Source organism: Lepidochelys kempii, chromosome 22 (assembly GCF_965140265.1).
Source record: "Lepidochelys kempii isolate rLepKem1 chromosome 22, rLepKem1.hap2, whole genome shotgun sequence".
NCBI lineage: Eukaryota > Metazoa > Chordata > Testudines > Cheloniidae > Lepidochelys > Lepidochelys kempii.
The window spans coordinates 6,503,851-6,527,680 of record NC_133277.1 but is presented as its reverse complement, the minus strand read 5'-3'; the positions used below and the strand labels follow the sequence as shown (position 1 = coordinate 6,527,680).

The 23,830-nt window shown below is 41.2% G+C and overlaps 1 protein-coding gene across 9 annotated transcripts in view; it reads left to right on the top strand.

Moving 5' to 3' along the window:
• The window catches only part of ARHGAP32 (Rho GTPase activating protein 32), a 414,799-nt gene that overhangs the window by 118,763 nt on the left and 272,206 nt on the right, over positions 1–23,830 (top strand). For 5 of the 9 annotated variants that reach the window (XM_073321002.1, XM_073320994.1, XM_073320996.1 and 2 more), the window contains exon 1: positions 9,690–9,795. The exons of the other annotated variants lie outside the window; for them this stretch is intronic. In XM_073321002.1, coding sequence (XP_073177103.1) covers positions 9,743–9,795 — 53 coding nt within the window. In that variant the 5' untranslated portion in view covers positions 9,690–9,742. Of the gene's footprint in view, positions 1–9,689; positions 9,796–23,830 lie in introns of those variants that run through there. 9 annotated transcript variants of the gene reach the window in all.

Sequence of the window (23,830 nt, the reverse complement as noted above, 5' to 3'; positions counted from 1 at the left end):
TCAAGTTGAATGCAAACATTCTTCCATTGGCTGTGAAAAATATCTGTGTGTTCCTGATTTGGTTTGTATTAATTTTCAGAAAATAGAGTGAGTTTTCTACAGATCTCACCTATTTTATTTTCCACTGAATGCATCCAATGAAGTGAGCTGTAACTCACGAAAGCTTATGCTCAAATAAATTTGTTAGTCTCACAAGTACTCCTTTTATTTTACCTTCTAAGGCCAAAAAGAAAACCTTTTTGTTACTGTACATATCTACTTACAGTGGGAGAGACTGGGAAGTCTGTATTTCTCTCTGCCACCAATGAGTTTTTCTGCCAGTAGAGAGAAAAAAAAAAGAAATGATTTTGTAGCAGCATAATCCGGTGTATAGAGGACTGGGGTGGGTGTCAGGAGACCTGGGTACTGTTCCCAGCTTTAACAATAACTTGATGTGTGACCTTGGACAAGTCACTCCATTCTCCATCCCTCTGTTTCCTGTCTCCCTTTGTCTTGTGTTGTCTAGGCAGTTTGTAAATTTGTTTGGGTGGGGTTTGTCTCTTAATTTTAGGGTGACCAGATAGCAAGTGTGAAAAATTGGTACCGGATGGGGGAGTAATAGGCATCTATATAAGAAAAAGCCCTGAATATTGGGACTGCCCTTATAAAATTGGGACATCTGGTCACCCTATGTAATGTGTTTCTCCAGTGCCTAGCACAGGGGAGCTTTGATACCGGTTTGGATTGCTCGGCACTACCATGATGCAAATAATGTTTTTAATTGGGAAAATATATATATCCTGGTTTAAGTGAATCTAGTTGAGGGTAGGACTCAACAGTGTTTTCTGCAGATGCCAAAACCCATTTGTTTTCTTCCTCTGTTCTCCCAAATACCATTTTCATGGTTGGCGCACCCTGAGGCCATGTACTCATGGCCATGGAATAGATGAAAGACCTGATATTGTTAGGCAGTCAGAAGAACCTGAGAAATCCCTTTCCCTACACCCCAAATAGCTGGGGTCTTAAGCTAAAAGCTTGAGTTTAGGCAGGTATAGTGCTCGGCAAGACACCACAACATTGTATCAGGTTGTACCACTTCACTTCGATTCATGACGAATTTGGAAATGGCTTGATTCATGCCAACAGTAGACTTCAGGCGGTAATGAAAGGAAGTCTAAGCCAAGAGAGGTCAGTTTAACCAGGGAGTTGGCTTTAGAGAGAACACTCCTCCTCCTCTCCCCCCCCCCCCATATGTTGAATGTTACTGGGGTATAAACAAATAGTGCTGGTCCACTTTCGTTTTTTTATTTAAGGGCATCTGTCTACAGTCTAATGTAGCTTTTTTTCCAATGGTAACATATATTCCTGTAGTGTTCTCAAGTCTTTGATTTCAAAGACGTGTTTAATACTGCTGTGAAAGACCCATTTTCTTTCATGATGGAGTAAAGAACGCTACGGTGTGTTAGACAGCAATAGAACCTCTCTGTTATACGTTTTTCATTTCGTAATTCTTACCCTACAGAGGTCTCTTCTTAGCATCGTCTCTTGCTTGCTCTGGGAACAATAAAAAGTCCAAAATTAAAAAAAATACCCTATTTTATCTTTAACTCAATATCATCAATTAGATTGCGTTAGTCATTTGTATTCTAAAGAGTAGTGGTACTAAAAACAACTGTGTAGCAGAAATCAGGGCATGAAGCAAAGGCTCGTTCTTTCTGTAGCTGTGAAATCCTCAATTAGTTCCAATTACTGGTGAAATGTGGTAAATACATTTTCCAAGTTTGTGTTTAATGTTACCTATGGATTTCTGCATGTTTGTAAATGGTACCTTGTAGGGATGAAAGAGGGTGGATATATTTGTTTCTTAATTGCTGATTTAACAACTTTCATGCCCATTAAACTGATTAAATTTAATCAGGAAACAACCTATTGGCCTTGTGGGGGCTGTTTCAACTTTATCTGTTAGATCTTTGCTGTCTTTTTTCAGTGATGAAGGATCAGGAGCTGAAGGATCAGTAGGGCCTTGAAATCTCAGGACCCAGTGCTATGAGTTGTTGAGTTTCTGTGGCTATTAACTGAACTATTTTGGAGACAACCTATTAAAAGATTTCATGGCACGCTGAGTTTATTTTTCTAGCGTCAGTTCTTTGGTTTCTTAAATACTTGTAATATAGTTTTACCCACCTCAGCACCCACTGTGTGTTGTTTATTCTAGACCTTGGGCCTTGAAAACAATGCTTGACTTTTAACTTCCAGACCTCACTGCTGACTTCCTTTTAAGTGTCTGATATCGTAATGTGCACCTGCTCTTGTTGAGGTGCTCTTGTCCTCTCTCTACATGAGGGCTGATGGAAGCTTTTCATCAAATAGCTTTTTTTGCTTTTTTAAATAATTTTTTTGTGTGAGTTCATATTTTTCCCTATAGTGTGAAATGTTCAGATTTTTGACAAAATGGGAAATTAGTTTCTATTTCAGTCCCATGGAATTGAAATGAAAAACGTTAAGTTTTTGTTTTTTTCCTCCCTTTCTCTTTTTCTTATTTCTAGGGGGAAAATGGGGAAACACTTCTTTTGGGGGAGGGAGATGCTTCTGATTCTATTTGATTCTACTCCAGATGAAAATGTTTTGCTTTGAATAGTTTTGTCAAAACATCTGATTTTTTTTTTCATTCCAAAATTTTTCAGAGAAATAATTGTTGTTGTTTGAGCCAGCCCTGCTCTACACATCTGGGAATTTGTCTTGGTCAGTGCTATCATCTGGAGACTTGCTGGAAATCCATCCTTCCAATCCACAATGCACATTAACATAGGCTTCTACCGACGGTGCTCAGACTGGGTACCTATGTACATGGTTATACAATTTCCCCACTTCTCTCAGTTGCTGGAAATACATAATCACAAACATATAGGTATTTACGTGCTTATGGTCTAGATTTTCAGTGGCAGCGGGGATTAGTCTTCTGCTTTGAAAGTGAAGCCATTAGCTAGGATTTAAATTTCAGGTACATTCCCAGGTAAAAGTGAATTGATCATTGTCTGCTGCTTCATGGCTGTTACTTACTGTATGTGAATAAGGTAAATTTCCCTTTTTAACCACCGACGCCAATGTAAAAAATATTGAAATATCATCAGCTGATGTCTGCTATTGGCTACATTGATTCATCATCTGGGAAGACATGTTTACTGGGTGATGGCAATCATAGTTACAGAAGAGGCTTTTAAAAAAAAATTCATATGAAATTGGTGTATGTACATATTAAAATTAAAACTTGCACGCCAGTGGAAAAAGAAATCTCAATAGAGGTAGGCACAAGACATTGGCACCACTTGTGGAAACAAGATGTACATTTTTAACAGCAAGAGCAATTAACCATTGGAACAACTTACCAAGGATTCTCCACCACTGACCTTTTTAAAATCACAATTGGATGTTTTTCACAAAGATCTGCTCTAGGAATCCATTTTTGGGAAGTTCTTTGGTTTAGCTTATATAGGCGGTCAGACTAGATGATCACAGTTGTCCCTTCTGGTCTTGGAATATATCAGTGAGACGGTCAGCCTTACTTTAGAAAGTCACCAATGTTCATTTTTTGGAGTGTGTGTTTTTTCTCGCTTTCTTCCCCCTTCTACCGCCCCTTTCTTTCTGGTTAGGAGTGTTTCACTTTGTGCTCAGTGTAGGGTGTTACATGTAATTGTGTTTTCACTTGATATCTCTTTCATGTAAGGTCATACTTTGCTAATATCACTAATCTACCCTAATAGAGGGTGTTAGATTACTCACATTGGTAGACCCGTGAGGGCGTGCCAGCAGTGTAGGAAGAGTACTGCTTCTTCCAGCCAATTGTAAGTGCAGGGTCTTTGTGTATTACTGAGTGCCAGGTTACATGGTGTTGCTGTATTGGGTTTGGTAGGAAGGATGGGCTTGTGGTTAAGGTATTTGACATGAGAGTCAGAACTGCTGGGTTCTGTTCCCAGCTCTACAACAGACTCGCTGTGTGATCTTGCACAAGACATTTTACTTCTCTGAGACTGTTTCCCCATCTGCAAAATAGGGATAGTGCTCAGTTCAGATGTGTGTTGGGAGGCCTAACTCATGGCTTGTGAGGAGCTCGGGTATTGACTGTCTCCTCCCCATAAAAATGCCAGTACACGAAGAATCCACAGTGGCGCTTCTCCTGACACACCCGCAGAATCTGAATGGCCTCTTCTTCAGCAAGCCCTAAAATCCATTTTAAGTATGGGTTTGTGAAGTGTGAACTAGTGAGGGTCTCTGCTGTGTTTGGATTGAGATCAGTACCTTTTAGCGTTTTGAGGGTGTTAACAGTGTTTGTGTGTCTCTAGACAAATACAGGAGTTGGTATGGTTTTAAATCTAGAATTTGCAGTTAGTAGGAACAATTCCCTGAGTTCTGTTTAATTATCCAATGATCTAACTGGGGCAAAGTTTTCCATCATGAAAATCCCTACAAGGCAACACAGTGTTCTGGGGGAGAGCATGTCCCTAACTGGCAGGGGATCAACACAGGACTTCAGTAACGTTCCATGCGCCCCACCTAGGAGTGCTGTAGTAGCAGTGTTCTTACCCATGGGAGTAGGGGATTGCGTGTTACTTTCTAGTGACTCACTTCTTCCGGCTCGTGAGTAGCTTTGATAAGCTCTGGATGCTGCTGCTATCCTCTGTCAGAACAAAGGATGGTGAGCCATAGGTGAGGGAGGCGGGGACTAAAGGTAGAAGATCTGGTTGAATGGGTTCAGAACCCATTTCACCACCTCTTGGGATGAAACCATCCCGATCTCTATGTGCAAATTTGTGGGAAACGATATTGTAGCTAAGTTTAATTTTATTTTCAGAATACAGTGACTAAGTCATACTGTGGATTATTTAATTACTAAGTCACATTTCTTAAATATGTTTTGGAGGAGAGTGTGAAAAGCTATGCAGAGCCAGTAAATTTTTTTTCTTGGAAAAAACTGCATTTTTAATGAGCCTTTCTTGCACAAAACTGAAAAATGTCTAAAAATAATGCTCCTGAAATAAGACTTTTTATATGGAATTACAGCCCTGAGCAAACGTTTATGCGTTTTTCATAAGCTCTAGAAAATAGGATTTATGAGTCTCAGTAAAACCTTATTTATATTGTCACAAGATTCTCAACTGAAATTATGCATTCTATTTTTATAAATCCATGTATATGGACACTATGTGGGGAGTGTGTGGGTAATACATGTATATACTCATTGAAATATGCTCACTCAGATTTCACCACCATTTGTGTTAATATTTTTCTGGTTTCCTGGGTACCAAAACACCTGTCAGTTTTGTCGTCTTGTCTGTCCTGGTTACTTAAACCCAGGGGTTTGTGTGGTATTTTTGAGAGGGATTATCAATGCTTCAGCACCGGTGAGGCCACACCTGGAGTTGTGTCCATTTTGGTCCCCCACTACAGAAGGGATGTGGACAAATTGGAGAGAGTCCAGTCCTTATTGGGGAAAGCCCCGGTTATATTTGAGACCTCCTTGAGCCCTGGTTGTCATCTCTGTATTTAAACCAGCACGTCTAGGTCTTGGTTCTGCCCATGGTGCATTGGCACATGCAGTATCTCATAAAATTAACTACTGTGCTGGTGCACAAGTGACTTTGCAGGATTCACAGTGATGTGCTTTGCTTATAGGACAGAATCCCCAGAATCTTATTAACAAAAATCTCAGGGAACCATCTGTTAAATCTTTCTTAATAGCTGTTTCTGCTTAATCTGAAGCATTCTGGGCAAGTGTGTGTGATGGTAAGGAAGACAGTTTTGCATTAATAAGGACCTTGGCTACTTGACTTAACTTTCAGCGGGGAGTAGATTTACATTTTATTTGTCTATAAAGTGCCTTTGATTCAAAGCACTGGCTACAGGTGGTCCCAAGTGAGAACAAGACACCAATTTTGTAACAAAAAAGACGAGATTTGCTTCATGAGGAGTAACAGTGTTTGGGAGAGGAAAACACAAGTTTGGAAATGATGAAGTATGTTGTAGAGATGGAAAGAAGAATTTTGAGGCTTGGGGAGAGAGAGAGAGAGAGAGAGAAGTAGATATTTAGGAATGGGAATGAACAGTAAAATAATAGTGAGATGAAAGGTATAAACAGGAAAGTAGAGAGTAGTAAGAATTATGGCATGAAATGAAAGACTGAGAATTTTAAAAAGCAAGTGCAGTTGGGTAGGAATCCAGTGTGGTGTGTAGCAAAGAGAAGGAAGATGTGAACAGTGAGGCAAAATGAAGATCAGATGGGCTGCCCGGTTTTTGTCAATTGAAGTGGCTGAAGATGAGATTTTTGAACTCCAGCATAGGTAGATATTGCAGCAGGGTGGAGTTTTGTTTTCTTTTGTGGGTGAAGATTTAGGTGCTCATCCTGCAGTTGGATCCATACAGAATCCAACTGAAATCAGTGATGCCTCACGCAGGCACAAGGGTCCACCTTCGCAGATCCAATTGCAGGCTCAATGCCTTAGTTCGTATAAGCTCTTCAGGGCAGGGTCTTTTGTCCTTTCTTTTTTTTTTTTTTTTTTAATGTTATTTAATCTCTGGGAAGCACCATGCAATGTTATGGGACTATATAAATGGTGGTGGTGGTTGCTGCTATTTATTATGTATTTTATGTGTTTTATCATAGTCATGGACCTGGATCCTGTTGTGATGATATCATCATTTAATACTAATTAAAGATTTTTAATGTATTGAAATGGGGGAACTTTTGGATCCATGAGATATTTTAGACGATAGTATCCATGAGATTGAGCATTGAATATGGAGGCAAGACATGTAGAATAGTTTTATTAGTAATGGCTAAAATTTATTTCAGTGGGTCAAATATTGGAGTCCTAGTTGGTTAATGTGTGAACAATAACAGCATTTTGCTGGTGTCTGTGTGCCAGAAAAAACAAAAACTGAAAAACAAACCAACCAACTCTCAAACACCTGAATATCTGGGTGAATGTTGCATTATAACCACATGGGAGCTGCCTCATCATGGGATATTGCTGTCCCAAGTGTGAGAGATGGGAGGGGTCCAGGGGAATGCGCTAAAAATGGTTTGAGCCCTACCTGAAGCTGAACCCGCGCAGGACAGAGGTAATTCTGATGGGCAGAGAAAATCACACTGAAGAGTTTGCATCCACGATGCACTCTCCTTATGGCTGAAGGTTACACACTCACATTAGTCAGTTGAGTCTGTCGTTTAAGAATGCCCCTGGATTCCTCACTGATATGAAGCTCTCACAGAGCAGTGTGTCTGAGTAATGCTTTCTACTATCTTCAGGTGGCAAGAAGACTCCATCTCATCCTGGTGGATGCTGATTTGGCCTCAGTTATATATGCCTTTGTCGACTTCCATCTGGACTACAGCGATATAGTATACCTGGGCTTAAAGCCCTTTGTCCTTAGGAAATGCCACTTGATACAGGACGCTGTAGTGTGTCTCCTCAGCAACACGAGCGGCTGCAAATGAATCACACTTGTCCTCCACTCTACACAGGCTTCCTATAGACTGTCAAGTCAAATTGAAGGTTTCAGTCCTTTTCTTCAGGGCGCTCAATGATCTGGACCAAGCACATATAAATGATCTCATCTCCAGGGTGAGAACCTGGTTGACAGCTCCACTCCTCTGGCACAATGGAACTTTGTAATCTAAGGGTAAAGCTCGTCTGTGCAGGAGACAGAACCTTCTTGGGAGCTGGTGCAAGATTCTGGAATAAACTCCCACAAGAACTAAGGATCATCACAAACCTGACCATCTTCCACTCTATGGGGCACTTCTCCAACCTGCCTTCTCTGGTATAAACACAAATCAGCTTGTATGTTAAAAAACAAAAAAAAAAAAACCCCAACTTTCCCTGAAAAACAAAACCCTACCCAAACAAACCCCTTACACCGCACGTAGAATTCTCCTTCTGGGGAGAAGATGAGAGAGAGAACAAACCACACGTGACAGATGTTAGTCATGTCACTTAATGTACTACTGGAAGGTGCTTAGATACTACAGTGGTGAGAACTAGTGTGAGAGCCTGTATGGAATAGAATGGCACAACATGGGCTCTATTAGGTGTTCTTCAGCGCCACTGAAACTGCAGTGTGCAGTTCCCTGGTATTCACATGCCAGAATGCACAATGCTTCTGAAACCCTAGTGGCAGAAGTGCTCTCTCTGGGGCATGCGTATTGGGGAAGCTGCAGAGAGCGCTTGGGATGATCAGAGTTGAGACAGAGCAGAGGGCCTGCTGAGTTCAGCCCTCCTTTCCCCTGGTTTCAGTTGCTCTCCTCTGCCGCTTCCTACTGCTCAGCTCCCCCTCTGGTTCCAGACTCCATTCAACTCCACCCCACCCCACTGCTCGCCTTGCCCCAGTTCTAGATTTCCCTCTGCCACCTCCTTCCAGCTTTCTCTCCACCCCACCCCCATCCGTGCCCCAACCTCTACGCACAGTTATTGATCAAAGATCGAATTAGGCCATTGGTGCCCATTTCTGGCCATTAATGGTATAAAACCGAGATTAGAAAAGTTACCTGCAAAATACCAACACTGCCATGCTTCCCCCCGGCCCTGAAAGCCACACATTTAATTTACATTGGCACACAGAGAAACCAGTTCTGCTCTCCCTTTCCCTTGTACTTCATTCTTTGGAGGGCAGCTTGTTGCTGCTGCAGCAGCTGCCTGACAGCCTTCCCCTCCTCCCCGCTCTCTTCTTCACCACCTGCTCCTGAGGGCAGAGGGGAGGTGGCTGCTGCCTGACCCTGGCTCTCCCGTCTTTCTAGGGAGAGAAAAAACTAGCAGCGCTTTGGGGTTTCTGTTTCCACATCTCACTGTCCTTTCTAGGAAAGGGTTGTCTTCTCCTCTCAGCCCTCTAGCGGATCTTAAATCTTTTTCTTGCTCACGGCAAGTGGGTTTCTCAAGCCTTGATAGAAAGATTTTGAAGAAAAGCCAGCGTAAGGAACAAAATACTCCTCATTTTTAAAGCTGAAGGTCCATTTCTGGTCATCTGATTGCTTGGTGTTTAGATCTGAAGTAAAGCTGCATTATTACTAAGATAACACAGAATTGTCATTGTGCTAATTAGAGAGACTTCTATGAGGCAAATGTATTTCAAACATACACTCTGTTTTTGCTCCCTGTTAGGTAGGATAAAGAAAATGAATCCTTGTCTTCAGTTCCCTAGAGGGCAGGTGGCTGAGACATTTTATAGTCCTAAGCAGGTGGATACCACAGACGCTCCTTGAACACAGTATTACAAAACACACAAGTATAGACCTGTACCAAACGGCTGCTTATTCAGACAGTATTGCTGGGAGAGAAAAGTAGTGTGGAAATAATATAATTAGTCATCTAGTTAGTGTCTACTTTACAAGGCTTGGTCTCTCTCTGCCCTGGAATACTGTTTCAGCTGCAAAATGTTATAGCAAAATGTTTGTTTCTTCAAAGCCCCACTGATGGTTGTGGCAGGGAAGAGTGTACTCTTCCTTTGACAATTCAAGTCAAACGCCCGGTGTAGGATCAGTAACCGAACTGGCTACCTGCTAACTCTACTTCCATGTGCTGGTTTTAGTCCAGCTAACCTAGATATTTGTTGTTTTAGCTGCTTGTTATATTTTTGGGAAGTATGGTTTTTAACGTGTATTTTTTCTCTTTTAAAACACTTTCACTTGCGGCCAGATTGTGGCTCCACAGCCTCGTTCAGCTTTGCCGTGCTGCAGAGGCCGAGCATCTCAGCGGAAGCTCTCACAAGCTGTATGCCTCAGGCAAGCGTGATGCCTCCAGGACTGCAGCTGTTGCTACAACCATTGTAAGGATTTAAGTACGTGCTGTCTGGCTGAGAGGGACCCGACCTCCAGGCCAGTTAGGGGTGATATGTGTGATCCCACACTTACTCTGCCCACCTAGAGGAGAGGCATTTGTGTGTCTAGCACAGCCTTTCTCAGATGTGGCCACCAGGGGCTTTTCTTATAACCACAGACTCCTGGATGGTGATTGTGGGGGGAGGCGCAAAGCGCAGACCCTTCCCTAGGGCATTGGTTGGGCCCTGCTTTCCTCTGGAGGAACAGGCAGCAGGCGTGGTTGGGCTTCAGCCCTGTGGTGGCGGGTGGCAGGCTCCAGCCACGTGGCTTCAGACTCCATTCCCTGGCTGTGCAATGGCGGGCTCTGGCTCAGAGCTCACCTCCCCCCCCCATCACTCCTGGCCTCTGCTGCCTCCCCCAGTGCCCCATTGCCCCTGGCCCCCTCTGCCTCCGTACCTACTTCCCCCCCATCCTGGGCTTAATTTGTACCTCGGCTTGCCGGGGCTGAGTAAGTCTGCTGTGAAAAGTGATATTTGTATGTTTGTTAATATCACTTTTCACAGCAGACTTAGTAGCTAGCAAGTTTTTTTTAAACGCAACCGAAAAAAGAAAAGAACGTGCAAAGCACCTTATTTGTGTTTCTGTTCTGTTTAGGTCCAGTAAAGAACAGAGACAACTGTAGATTATATTTATATTGAGTCTGCAAAAAAAAAAACAACAACAAAAAACAAAAAAACCCTACGTAAATAAATTACAACGATTTGGATGTGTGTATGTGCATCCCCCCCCCAGCTAATTTAGTATTTTAGGAAAAATGTCAGAGCAGCCATCAGCCAGAGTTGGTGGCTGAACTCTGAGGCCACTGAAAAATTTGTTGTGAGAACTCTCTAGCACCAGCTAGATTTGTGAACTCCTTTGTCCTTTTTGGGCCTCATCCTCACAATGGTACCGAGTGTGCTCAATTACCACTGACTTCTTGTGGAGTCAGGCCCCACGAGTGCAAGGGTGAAGGGGAGCCTCTGCTGTCCTTCATTACATGTTCATTGTTCCATTATGCACCCAAGCAGGGTTAAGCATATTTTGGTCTAGGTGTTTAGAAGGGTTGGTGGGTTTATTTACCTACTCTTTTATTTAGATTTATTAATGGTTTCTTTTGTTTTTTCAACAAAATCTGTGAGACACTGATAGACATCAGTGAGTTTGCTTATTGTATCATAGAGGTGATGGAGACTATACCAGGAGATCTACCGAGGGGATACTTGTCTTGGTGGAGTAAAAATAGAGAGTGGGAAATGGCTTTTGAAGGTGAATAATTGCTGAAGTGAGTGATGATGGCAAAAGCCGAATGCTCTGGGCATCGTTCTTATTATATGCCAAGATGGGAGAAGATCCAGAAATTCAAACCCTCTTTTGAAGAGAGCTGAAAGCTTTATGCTGCTGCTTGCTCAACATTTGCATTGTCTTTGGGCTGTGGGTATGGCTTATGTGCATTATTGAAGGTTGGGGCTAAAATGTAATCATCCAAAGGAGTGGCTGGCATGGTAATGAAGTGAGGTGGTTGGACTCAGTCCGTGTCAATCAGAATTTCAATGTAGCTTGTCAGAGGATAACTTTTTTTCTCTCCCTGTAATGCCAGTAGTTGAAATCCTTCCATTGTCATGTTTTAGGGGGCGTGAGAGACTGAATAGACCATGAAAGACTATGTGCTTTTAGCATGGTTCGAAATAGGTAAAATGTGCCGTTATATACTCTCATAAGAGAGGTATTTTGTACCTCTGTCACCCATTGGCGGTGAAATTTCCTTTGATGTTCTAGACTACTAAATAGATTTTCTTGGAAATATTTAGCTTACATCTGTTTTGGCCGGCCAATTTATTGTCATGTTTTGTGAAACTGCTCCCGTGTATATTAAGTGATGGCAAAGCTAAAATCGAAACTGGAATGTGGAATCAGAGAAAGCTCTACTTAAAACATTTTTTAATATTCTATTCTGAAAATTGAAATATTTTCCCATTACATTTGGTTTGCTTTCGGTATCAAAAGCAGTCTTACATTATCTTGCCAGGCATACATTATTAATTACAATCCATTTTTAATTTCATGAAAAATTATGCAAAGAGCAAAGCAGGAAGCTTGTCTTTCAGCATTCAGCTCATTTGTTGCCTAGATAACCTCAGTGATTGCTCAAGGTTAAATTTAAAATTTGGCAGTCTAGCTCTGGGTTTGTATCTTTTTAAATGGAGCAAGATTTAAACTCATGGAAATTACCTAAGGAGAGTGGATGTATTGGCAAAGATGACAAATGCTATTCAGAATTGATAATCCCATTCTTCATGAAGATGACAGGTACTGTTTTTAAGAATGAATTCTGTTTGTGATAGGAGCCCTGGTTCAGCCCTCCTCCCTCCCCCCAACAGTTATTGAAGTGGTATAAAGATGAATCAATATGGAACTCAGGGAACTAACATTGTTGGGAGATACAAACCCAGAAGTTGGGTTGAGTGGGGCTGCCGGAAAACCGTTTTCTGGGTTGGAGATGAGTTCTTACATTTGATGCTTTCTCCCCCTTAGGATTAAAAGATGAATGGTTTCCCAATCTGTTGCTAATTTAACAGCAAGTCACAGCCTGCAGTTAGTTACATAATTCTGATCCTTTCTTGAGTTTCACATAATACAATCTAAATATGCCCTTTGAATGTAGCACAGCGGTGTGGTCAGAGTTAATATTGTAAATACTTAGCTCTTGATGGTGCTTTTCATCCATAGATCTCAAAGCGCATGACAAAGGAAGTCAATATTTTTTTTTAGAGATGGGGAAACTGTGGTACACAGAGTGTCAAGTGACTTTCCCAGCGTCACCCAGCAGATTAGTGGCAGTTAAGAATAAAAACCACGTCTTCTGAGTCACAGTTCAGTGCTGTAGCCGCTGCTTCATGCTGCCTCCCAACAAATCACAATTTGGGATACTTCTTTGAAGCCTCCATAGGCAAAAAGCTTAGCTTTGTTTTGCCACCACTGGGTAATTATTTCAGCACAAATGTAGGTGAAAAAGAGTTGGCCTGCAGCCAAGGCTTTGTCTGTACTGGAAAAATTACCCATTGCAATGGGGATAGCTGCACCAGTGCAGAACGTAGTTTAACTTCATGAATACATAAAGGCAGACAGAATTCAGGAATTGGAGTTTGCAACCTGGCTTTCCCAGAAATGTTTTGCAGACCAGTCTTATTGTCATACTCTGTCCTCCTAGCATGAAAAGGGACATTAAGGTATAATCTTGTATGCTCTATGATATGTTGAATGGCCAGATGCTACCATTATGGAATTTCAGACTGCCATGTACTTGGAATCTCTTCTCAATATGTGTGCTCGTGTTAGTTGGCAGGAGCCCCTGAAAGTGTCTTTGCAAGGATATGTTTGCTAAAAGTTCTATGACTGCTGCCACCACAGTTTCAACTCTACTAGTCCGAGATTCAGAGATTATAAAGCCAGAAGGGACTGTTGTGATAATCTAGTCTGACATCCTGCATAACACAGGCCATAGGATTTCTCTGAATTTAATTACTGTTTGAACTAGAGCATAAATTTTAGAAGAACATCCATTCTTGATTTAAAAACTGCCAGCGATGGAGAATCCACCGCAAGTCTTGGTAAATTTTTCCAATAGTTAGTTACCCTCAATTACTAATTAGCATAATATTTCTAGTCTGAATTTGTCTAGCTTCAACTTCCAGCCATTAGATTTTGTTATACCTTTATTTGGTAGATCGAAAAGCCCTTTATCATCAAATGTTTGTTCCTCAGGTAGCTACTTCTAGACCATGGTCACATCATCTCTTACCCTTCTCTTGGTTAAGTTAAACAGCTTGAGATCCTGGAGTCTATCATTATGAGGCATGTTTTCCAATCCTTTAATTATTTGTGGCTCTTCTCTGAATCATCTCCAGCTTATCAGTATCCTTCTTGAACTGTGGACAGCGGAACTGGGCACAGATTTCGTATAGTGGTTGTACCAGTTCCAGATGCAGAGATAATATAATCTCCCTGTTCCAACTGGATATTCCCTGTTCATACATCCAAGGATTGCATTAGCCCTTTTGGCCACAGAGTCGCACTGGGAGCTCATGTTCAGCTGATTCGCCACTATGACCCCCAAGTCTTTTTCTGGATCGCCACTGTTCAGGCTAGAGTCCCTGTCACCCTGTAAGTATGGCTTGCATTGTTTGTTCCTAGATGTATAACTTTATATTTGGCCATATTAAAACACACATTGTTGGCTTGTGCCCAGTTTGCCAGAAGAACGCTCTATCAGTGACCTGTCCTCTTCATTATTGGCCAGTCCCCTACGCTTTGTGTCGTCTGCAAACTTTATCAATGCTGATTTTGTTTTCTAATTTAGGTCATCGATAAAAGTGCTGCGTGTTATAGACCAGGAACCAGTCTCTGTGGAACCTCAGTAAAAACACACCCATTTGATGATGATTCCCCATTTACAGTTATGTTTTGAGACTTGTCATCTAGCTTGTTTTCAAGCCATTTCATGTCTCACATGTTATTTTGTTTCTGCTTTCCCAATCAAAATGTTGTGTGGTACTACATTAAACGCCTTATAGAAGTCTAAGTATATTACATCAACATTATTGCCTGTAATGACCAAATTTGTCATCTTATCAGAAAAAGATATCAAGTTAGTTTGACAGGATTTATTTTCCATAAGCCTATATTGATTGGCAATAAATATATTCCCCTTCTTGAATTCTTTAATGAGTCAGTCCCATACTGGCCATTCTGTTGTTTTGCCTGGGATCGATGTCAGGGTGACGGGCCTATAATTACCAGATCAACCCATTTCCCCTTTTAAAATATTGGCACAAATTAGCTTTCTTCCTGTCTTCTGGAACTTCCCCAGTCTTCCCAGTGATACTGAAAATCAACATGAATGGTTCAGAGAGTTCCTTGGACAGCTCTTTTAAAACTCTCAAATTCAGGTTATCTGCTGATTTAGCAGTGTAATGATGCAAATGTTGATATAGATTGGCTTTGGCTGACATTTTAAGCAGTGGCCTCTAACCTTGTGCAGGGCAGGCCTTCACAATATGGTGCCTAAAAGGCTAGCAGCCACTGACATCTTGTCTGTAGTTGCAACACTGCCATCAGGGGACCTTATCCTATGGTATCAACAGTGGGGAGTTCTAATAACTATGTATTGTTGACAAAGGTATTTGAGTACCTGCTGGCTGTTACTATAACTTATCACTTCATAAAATACACATTAGTTTTCTTTGAATAGTTAAAAGGGGCCAAATTTGAGTGGCACTGTAACCCTTGCAATAGATTGCAATGGCCAGAAATGGGAGCTGGGTCCAGCCCTGTGGGACAGGAACTGCCACTGTGGAATGAGTGCCGGGTGGGCTTGCTTTCCAACCATCCTCCGTCTGTACTGGGCCTGTGACTCATCTGCAACCTTCCCATAACCCGCTGTTTGGGAAACGCTGACCTAGGAGACTTGGATTCCATTTCTGGCTCTGTCACAACTTGCTGTGTGACTCTGGGCAAATCTCGTCACCTTTGCTGTATGCCTTTTCTCCCTCCCAGCCATTGTCCATCTTGTCTAATTAGGTTGCAAGTGCTTTGGGGCAAAAACTCTTCTTCTTAAAGGGTTTGCACAGTGTTTAGCACAATGGGGTCCTAATCTCATCTGAGGTCTCTAGGTGATATCATCATAGAAACTTTTTTCCCCTTTCTGCAATAGCGACATGTACATTACAATAAGTACAAGCTGCCCGAGGATCCTAGCTTTCTGAATACTGATAAGTAGGTCCTTAATATACACTCCTCACCTAAGAGGTAGCTAAGCAACGGATGGGATTTGTATGAACGTTCTAAAGTTCATTAGAATATTTAATCATTTTGAAAAGACTCCATTCTTGAAAACTTGAAATCTGGCTCCCCCGCCACACCCCAAAAGAGATCACTCATCACCTTCTTATCTCATCCCATACAGTCTGTGAAACCATTTATCCTACATCTTCAGCTGAGCTTGGTGAGGTATATCTGTGTTTGGATGTAATGCAATAACTTCTAAACACTATGTCACATCCATCCTAAAATTTCAGGGAATGCTCTAGGGCTCAGTGGGAAGAATCCTATTCATTTGGGGAAAATTGGAATACCAGAAGAGGGCAAGTGGGGCCACATGGACGGAACCCCCTTCAAGCACCTCTGCAATTGTCTGTAGATCAAAGAACTGGCTGATGGCCCCAAGTAATACTTTCCAGTGTAACAATACCCCCTATCTCATCTCTGCCCATCCTCCCAATGGACTTTAACATGTTGACACACGGGATGACTTATCTCCTGGACAGAATGAAGATAAATAATAATGGTGAAGGACGGTGGGGCACACAGCACTCCTAGCTTGAGGGTGTTGGGGGGTGGGGGGTTGCAGAGAGTCCCTGAAATAGAAGGGGATGGTAGGGAGCATGTGGGGGATGCAAGGAGCCCTGATGTGTGCAATGAAGCAACAAAGTGTGTAGCTCCCTAGTCTAGGACTCTTATTTGCATTTACATCACATGTCCGTTTTTTTCCTCTCCTACGCATCCTTTGTTTCCCCAGTGGAGTCAGGATTAGCCTATCCCACTTGTGCATACTTGCTTTGGTGAGCAAAAATACATTCGTGTTGGTCAGACTCTGGAAGAAAGGGCCCTAAGAACAATAATCGGGCTCTCTAGGCACTGAACCAGTCTAACCAGTTTCATTGTTTTTCCCTGCGGCTGTTCACCTCTGCCAAACCTTGCCAATCGACTAGCCTCCATTATTCCTGCAACCTATTGAACTAATGCTTAAGAAGACCATGCTTAGGTATTAGGATTATTAAAGAAATATATTGCTATTCATTTACACAACACTTTGCAAACATCAGTCAATCTTGCTGATCTTTACAACTGAGCGTAATGCTTATTTCCACTAATAGTCCTGTTGAAATGGTTGCATTGGGACTATACTCTGTGATCAGATCTATGATCAGTAATAAGTATTTTCAAACCATCAGATTCATAAATAAGACTTATTTCCTTCCCCAAAGAGCCTAGAATGGAAGGGCTTGGACCTGCAAAAAAATAAATAAATTGTAAGGACTGCTCATGTGAGTATAGTTACTTGTGTCTTTGTGGCATTAGGGTTCTTAGATGCTAAATAATTACTCTTCTTACACAGTAGTTTGACTTGGCTCCCAAGTACCATGATGGCAGTTGTATTAAAATGCCTATATGAATGATGAGCACCAGTGCCCCCCCGTATATTGAAACAACCCTGAATTTATTTTTTGGTGGCAACAAAAAGGTGATACAACTTACAAGAAAGGGCCCAGAAATGTCCATGGAAGTAGCTGCTAGCAGCATGAGGATTCAGAGGTGCCTGTTTATGAGCGTTCTAGCAGTATTCATTACTTGGCTCATACTCTGCTCAGGCTTTTCATTGCAAGATTTGATCTCCTTCTATGTTGCCCTGTAGTTGACTTTGAAGTTTAATCTGTATTTAAATAGGTGAGATTCCAAGAAGCCATTCAAACAGCTTGTTTGAAACAGACTGGGGATGCTGTAGTTTCTTTGGTTTCCAGCTAATAATTTAAGGGGCACCTGTTAGATTATCTTCTTGTCTTTTTATGAATATTAGCTGTCTGTAGTAAGGGTGATAAAAATATAGAGGGTGAAATCCTGGCTCCATTGAAGGCAATGGTCAAACTCCCGTTTTATCTAGAGTACCTTCTCAGTCATTTCTAAATTGCATAACCTAGGAATGCGTAGGCTCCCACAGGGACGTTTGGAGGGCTTTTAACCCACGGTGGTGATAGGGGTGTGTGTGTGTGTGTGTGTTTTTTTTTGTTTGGTCTGTATATCCTTCATCTTTCTAAACTTCCGATGACTATCATGGAGTACAGTGACCCTTGGGCACCTCTGTGATTAAAATACTGCCAAATAAAATCACGTTACCTCCTCTAGAAGACTCTGGGGCATATTCTGGTCAAGTTTTCAAAGCAGCAGTAGGATTTAGAAAAGATGCCTGATCTTTGTTCCATTGTGGAGAGCAAATTTTAGGGTTAATCAAGTGTTTTACAACGTGCAAGGAGCTGGGTGCTATATGATTGGATCTATTTCATTCTCTATGCAAATGAAATATTCTGGTGCATGCCAGGTGTTATAATTCAGATATCATGGGAGATGATGCCCTCTGAGTATTCTGATGGCTTTGCTTACCTGACATATGTTGTAAGCGCCTTCCTTAGGGCCAGTTTCTGTCACAGGGATGTTTTGTCACTGTCACTGTTCACATTGAGTAACATCATACTCACTGTCTGTGAACAGTTCTGTCACTGTTCACCTTAAGTAACATCGTACACTGTGACTAATCCCATTGAAATCAATGGGGCTAGTCACCAAGTGTTAACTGGCATGAGTAAGAGAGGCAGAATATAGCCCTTAGATTGTAAACTTTGCTTGGAAGAGGACATGTCTTTGTATGTGGTGTGTACAACCCTGGCACAATCAATGCTTGCTCCTGATTGGACCTTCTTGTTGCTGTTGCAATGTAAACACTGAATATTCGTTAAAGTAATGGCTTGCAGTTTTGACCCAGGGTCTTAACTGATGATAGTAATAGTACGAGGAATTCACAGCATTTTACAGAGTTAGGAATCAGTCTTCACTTTGTACTGCTGGGGAAAGATTAAACAACTTGACCAAGATCACACAGGAAGTTAGTGACAAAGTCAGGATCACATCCCAACTCTCCAAAGTCTCAGGGCAGGTGTACACTGGAAAAGCTGCACCACTGCAGTTCTTTAGTGAAGACGCTATTACGCCGATGAAGAGCTTCTCCCCTCGGTGTCGTTAATCCACCCCTGCGAGAGGCGGTAGCTTTGTTGACAGGAGAAGCTCTCCTGTGGACATAATGCTGTCTACCCGGGGGGCTGTCACTGCGTTGCTCAGGGGTGTGGATTTTTCACACCCTTGAGCGATATAGTTATACCGATATATTTGTACTGTAGAGCTGTCCTCAGTCCTAGTCAATAAACAGACCATGCTGCCTCTCATATATATTTAATCGCCTGTTAGAAGATCACTTTCCCGAAGACGAATGGTCTGTCGTCACTCTTTTGAGTGGATTTGCAAGTTAGGCTCTGAATTAAACTGATGTTTGCAAGCTACCTACTTTATGGTTCAGTGTTAAATTGATAAATGTAACAAAACTTTGCTTGTCCACAGTTCCTTAAATTTAGGACGTCAAAGTGCTTTACCAGTGTCAATGAATGAAGCCTCAGAGGAAGCAAGTAAATATCCCCCAAACAGAATGGCAGAGAAGTTATGTCAGGGTGTGGCAGAGCTGCGGATAAAATCCAAATTTCATAACTTTTAGTCCTAGTTGGCCATTTTCTGCAAAGTTATTAAAATTATTTAGGAATCAGAATGTCCAACCCAGGTAAGCACGTCCCTGCCTGGGTGCTACATGGCACAGAAACTGTCTGTTAGCTTTCCTGCTTCAGCTTGGAAAGGGTTACAGCTGGAAATGCCTGTATCAGCCTCAGCAAAACATGAATTGGTATTAGTGAGCAAAGAAAGAATGGGAACCCAGGCTTGCAAGCTGCTTTGTACTTCTCATTGCTGATTTTTCCTTCCGATGTTTTGGGAGGTGCTTGCACACAGCTGACATTTCTGAGCCTGCCTGAGGTGGAAAGCACTCTGTATGTACTGTATCATTAAAGAAGGGGTCGGGGGTCGGGTGGGGAAACAACCTCAGTTTTTAGCCCTTTCTTTCTGCCTCCTCCGCGTTCTTCTCTCACTGCCTTTAGCCAGCTGCTCCTGCAGAGTGAGCGTGTGTTTGCGTGCGTGCGCGCAACATGGAGGGAGGGACTGGAGCTGCTGCTGCTTTTACCAATATCTATACAGCTGCTTCCATTGCAGGGACGCTAGGAACTGGAAGCAATCTTGATGAATCCGAAAGGTCAGTACTATCAATAAATCACCCACAGATATATACTCCTGAAAGAAGCTTTTTTTTTAACCCTCCTCTCATAAAAAGAATATTAGGCAGATATTTTAGCTGCTGCAAGGAACAGAATCGTTTCAAGCTGTGTCTTAGCCAACAATGTCTAATAAAAAATTAGAGCATGACAGTGTTTTTTAAAAAAGCAGGCATGTCATTATCACTTAGATAATGCAAGTTCCTTAAAAAAATATAGAGAGAGAGCCTAAATTTAAGACTATCCAGATTTTAAGTTACAGGATATTGGTATGGAAGAAGGGTAAATTATGTCATGCAGTCAGATTTTTATTATAGATTATACTACCATATAAAAAGTAGTCGGGTATAATAATTTGGTATTTCTTCATTGCTCACCCTTTATATGATCGTCTCTTCTGAAGCTTTTTCCAGTAAAATCTGTATCAAATGTAGGAATTAGTGTAATTGAAACTTGCGTTTATTTAATCTAAAAATAAAATGTTTTGTGTGATGCTGTCTTAAATAGGGTAAAATACATAATCCTTACTGTGGCTGTATTAAAAGAGCAATAGTCGTGGTGTTCTCAGTGTACTTTTAATGCTTTTCTTGGTTAACGAACTGCCTTTGCCACTGTATGGTTTTAGAAACCCAGCGTTGGAGGTCCAGGTTATCATGTGATTAAAATTCTTGTGGAATGAGGCAGTGCTGATGATCTTCAGGGCGAATCTTCTCCTTCACCCTTGGCTTTATACAGTGGCTGATATGAAATAAGCCTATTGTTGTTCCAGTCCAATTGGGTTTTTGTACTTCTGGGCTAAGAGCACATAAATATTTTCTTGTGGAGAAAGAGGGGTGGAAAGGAAGTTTTATTTAAAACTTGCCTTCTCTGGCATGGCTGTCACCTCCTACCTGGTTTGCAGATTGTTTTGCAAAACCAAAAGTTATTTATGAACATAGCTCCAGGAAGCAGAAGACTCAGACTCTCCTATTTCAATGTATGATGCATATAAATTAAGTTTAGCTATTTTATGCTGACTCCACCCACTTGGGTTTACACAGCCGTAGGGATGCAGTGGATAATTCCTACTAGTGTTGCAAAGGAACCCAAATAAATCCAGATTTCTTTGAATTTGTTTTCTGGAACTCTTAATGTGGTCTCCACACAGTATTTGAACCATCCAGGAACTAAAATACCAGGAGAAGACTGGATGTTGTATAACATTGGCCCCATTATAGGCTCCCTTATTCACTTATATAGAAAAGCCTGGCAAAAGCCTAAACACAAATACCAGAGATAAAAATACTAGAACCCCCACACTTCCTAATTTCCATTGGCCATGTAATAATAAATATGCAATACTTTACGTATTCCAGGTTGCTGCGCCCACACCAATGTGCAGGGTTTTGTGAATAGGAACGTCATGGGATTTTCTTGTTTGGTGTGAATTCCTTAGGAAATGCACGTGTTACGTGCATAGCTTTATGTACTAAGTGAGGCGGCCATTGTTTGCAAGCAGATAACAGTGTTACGTTATGATATACTGTTTCCATTGCTTAAGGTGCAAGAATGTGGTTATTTGCTGGAGATCTGTTTTTCCTTGTAGAGAATGTGCAGCATTCGTCTAAATGGATTCCAAATTTCAGGGTTGTCTATAGGTGAAATCTGTTTTAATTCCAGGCGTGCTAGCCTTTTTTCCCTCTGTTATGCAAATAGTCAAAGATATGATGGAATTAGCGTTTTTGGCTCTCCTGCATCCTGCTTTTCAGAGTATAGATAAAAATTTGCATTGATTTTTGGTCAGGATTCAATTTGAAAGGATTATGGGAATATATTTAACTTTTTGCACTGCTCATCCTGTGCTCCTGATGCTGACATTTTGTTTTGCTGTAGTGTTGGTTAGGGAATTCTGATGGTTGGTACAGAGACATGATGCTAAATAGTGCAAACTCAAGGCCTAATCCTCCCTGACCTTACTTGTGTAAGGAGGAAGGTATTTTTGCCCAAGTCAGGACTGCAGGATAGGGTCCAGATGTAGCAATTGTTTTGAATATTTTCTTTCTTTTAGATGTAAACTTGGTGCTGGTAAGAGTGGAGCAGCTATTAAAAGATGGCCAGATGTAGTGCAGGCAACGATTGCCCAAGTTTCTCTCTTGCAACAAAGCTGTATGCTTTATTTCTGACTTGCAACACCTCACACTAATGCCAGTCTTTGGCATTTCATGTTATATATGTGCCAAGTTGTGGGATGCTTTGTGTGATGTGGCCTTGCGTCCATGAAGACCTACCCTGAGACCGCTGAGCTCGCTTTTGTGACCTGAACATGTCCTCTGCTCCTCCTTACTTTATTTTCTTGCATTTAACTGGTGAGAAGTACCTACACATTCTTCAGAATTTCCCCTCTCAGGATCTTTGTGCTTTTCTTGGAAAAAGTATTTCAATATCATCACTAGTAAAAACAAATATTGAAAGAGAGGGTAACTTACTATCGTTATGGATCAGTAACGTGAAACGTATACCTTTTCAGTGTGTGTGTGTCTGCTTTAACATTTTTTGGCAGTCAAATGTATACTTTTTGCAGTGAACAATCAAATGGTTGTCTTTATGTGGGTTAAAAATTCCACTTTAATGTAGAGAATAAAGAAAACTAGTAATTTAAAACAAAATTACGAGTTTACCAATTTAGAATTTTTCCTTTATTAAACTGTGTTGTTTCATTACATCTGAAAAATTTAGAGAAACACAGGTGTTGGCTTACGGGAGTAGAGCATGATATTCCAGTATCTATCTCTGAGAATGGCCAGTGATAGATATTTTAAAGGAAGGTATAAATCTCCAAGCTTTCACCTATATTTGCACCCAGTTTTACAGCACTTGTATCACAAAAGGAAATTTCTTCCTGACCCCAACTAATGATAGGTTTAAAGACATGAGGACTGATAGCTCTTGTGCCTTTTTACTAGCTAGTGAGAGCAGATGCTATTCTTATTCATAGGTCTCTAATCCTTGTTTTAAATCTTACTAATCCATTTGCTTCAATATCCTGCACTAGTGAGTTCCATGGGTAAATTATAGGTTTGTACTAAACTATTTCCCTTCCGCTGTTTTAAATGTATTGCTAAAATATCAAAGGCCCTCTTGTTTCTGCATTGTAAATAGGAGTGGCTGCCTGGTGAGCCCTGTCTACTATCCATTAATTTCGGTATCTCTAACTACTGTTATTATTGATTTATGTAGTATACAGTTCATTGCAAACACAGAGTAGAACTCTACCCTGAATAGTTTGTAATCTGATACAGACAAAACCTGATGTGGGAAAGAAGATCAGGTAAGGGTGTGTGTGTGTGTGTAGAAACTATTGTGAAGGAGAACAGGACAGGATGGATTCCTAATAGAGGTGGAGTTTGAAATTATATATAAGAGAGCTGTTTGGGACATTAACTTTTCCTTCATGAAAAATTTGACAAAAACAAGAATTCCAGTGAAAATGATGTTTTTACATTTTTTTGGTTGAGAAGCTAAAAACAGAATTTTTCAGTTGTTGAAAATAAAAAAATAATAACTTTCCCCCTAATTTTTGGCAACATACATTTTGTTTTGGCCAGTCAAGCTAAAATTTTGGTTTTCCTGAAAATTTTCACTTGACTGTTTAAAACATCATTTTTTGGGTGCCAAAACCCAAAAACTTTGAAAATGTTTCAGTTTTCAACAAGTACCTGCCAAAATAATCTCAAGTGGATGTTTCCTGCAGATAATACCATGTTAAGAAAATAGAAATTTTCTGTTGCAAAAACTTTTCCAAAGAAAATTGTCAGCCGACTCTAATACTTGAAGGAGAGAAGGAGACCACTTGGCGTACAGGAAGTGAGAAGGTGCTTCAAATATAGTGGGCAGGGAAGGTTCAGAACGGAGAGTGAAAGAGAGATCTAAGGAGAGAGGACTAGGAGGAATGTAAGGAGCGGAAGGGTAAATAGGAGAAGGCAAGATCAGAGATGCAAAGAGGTGGTGAAGGAACTATTGGAAAGTAAATTGATTGGGGTGTCGAGTG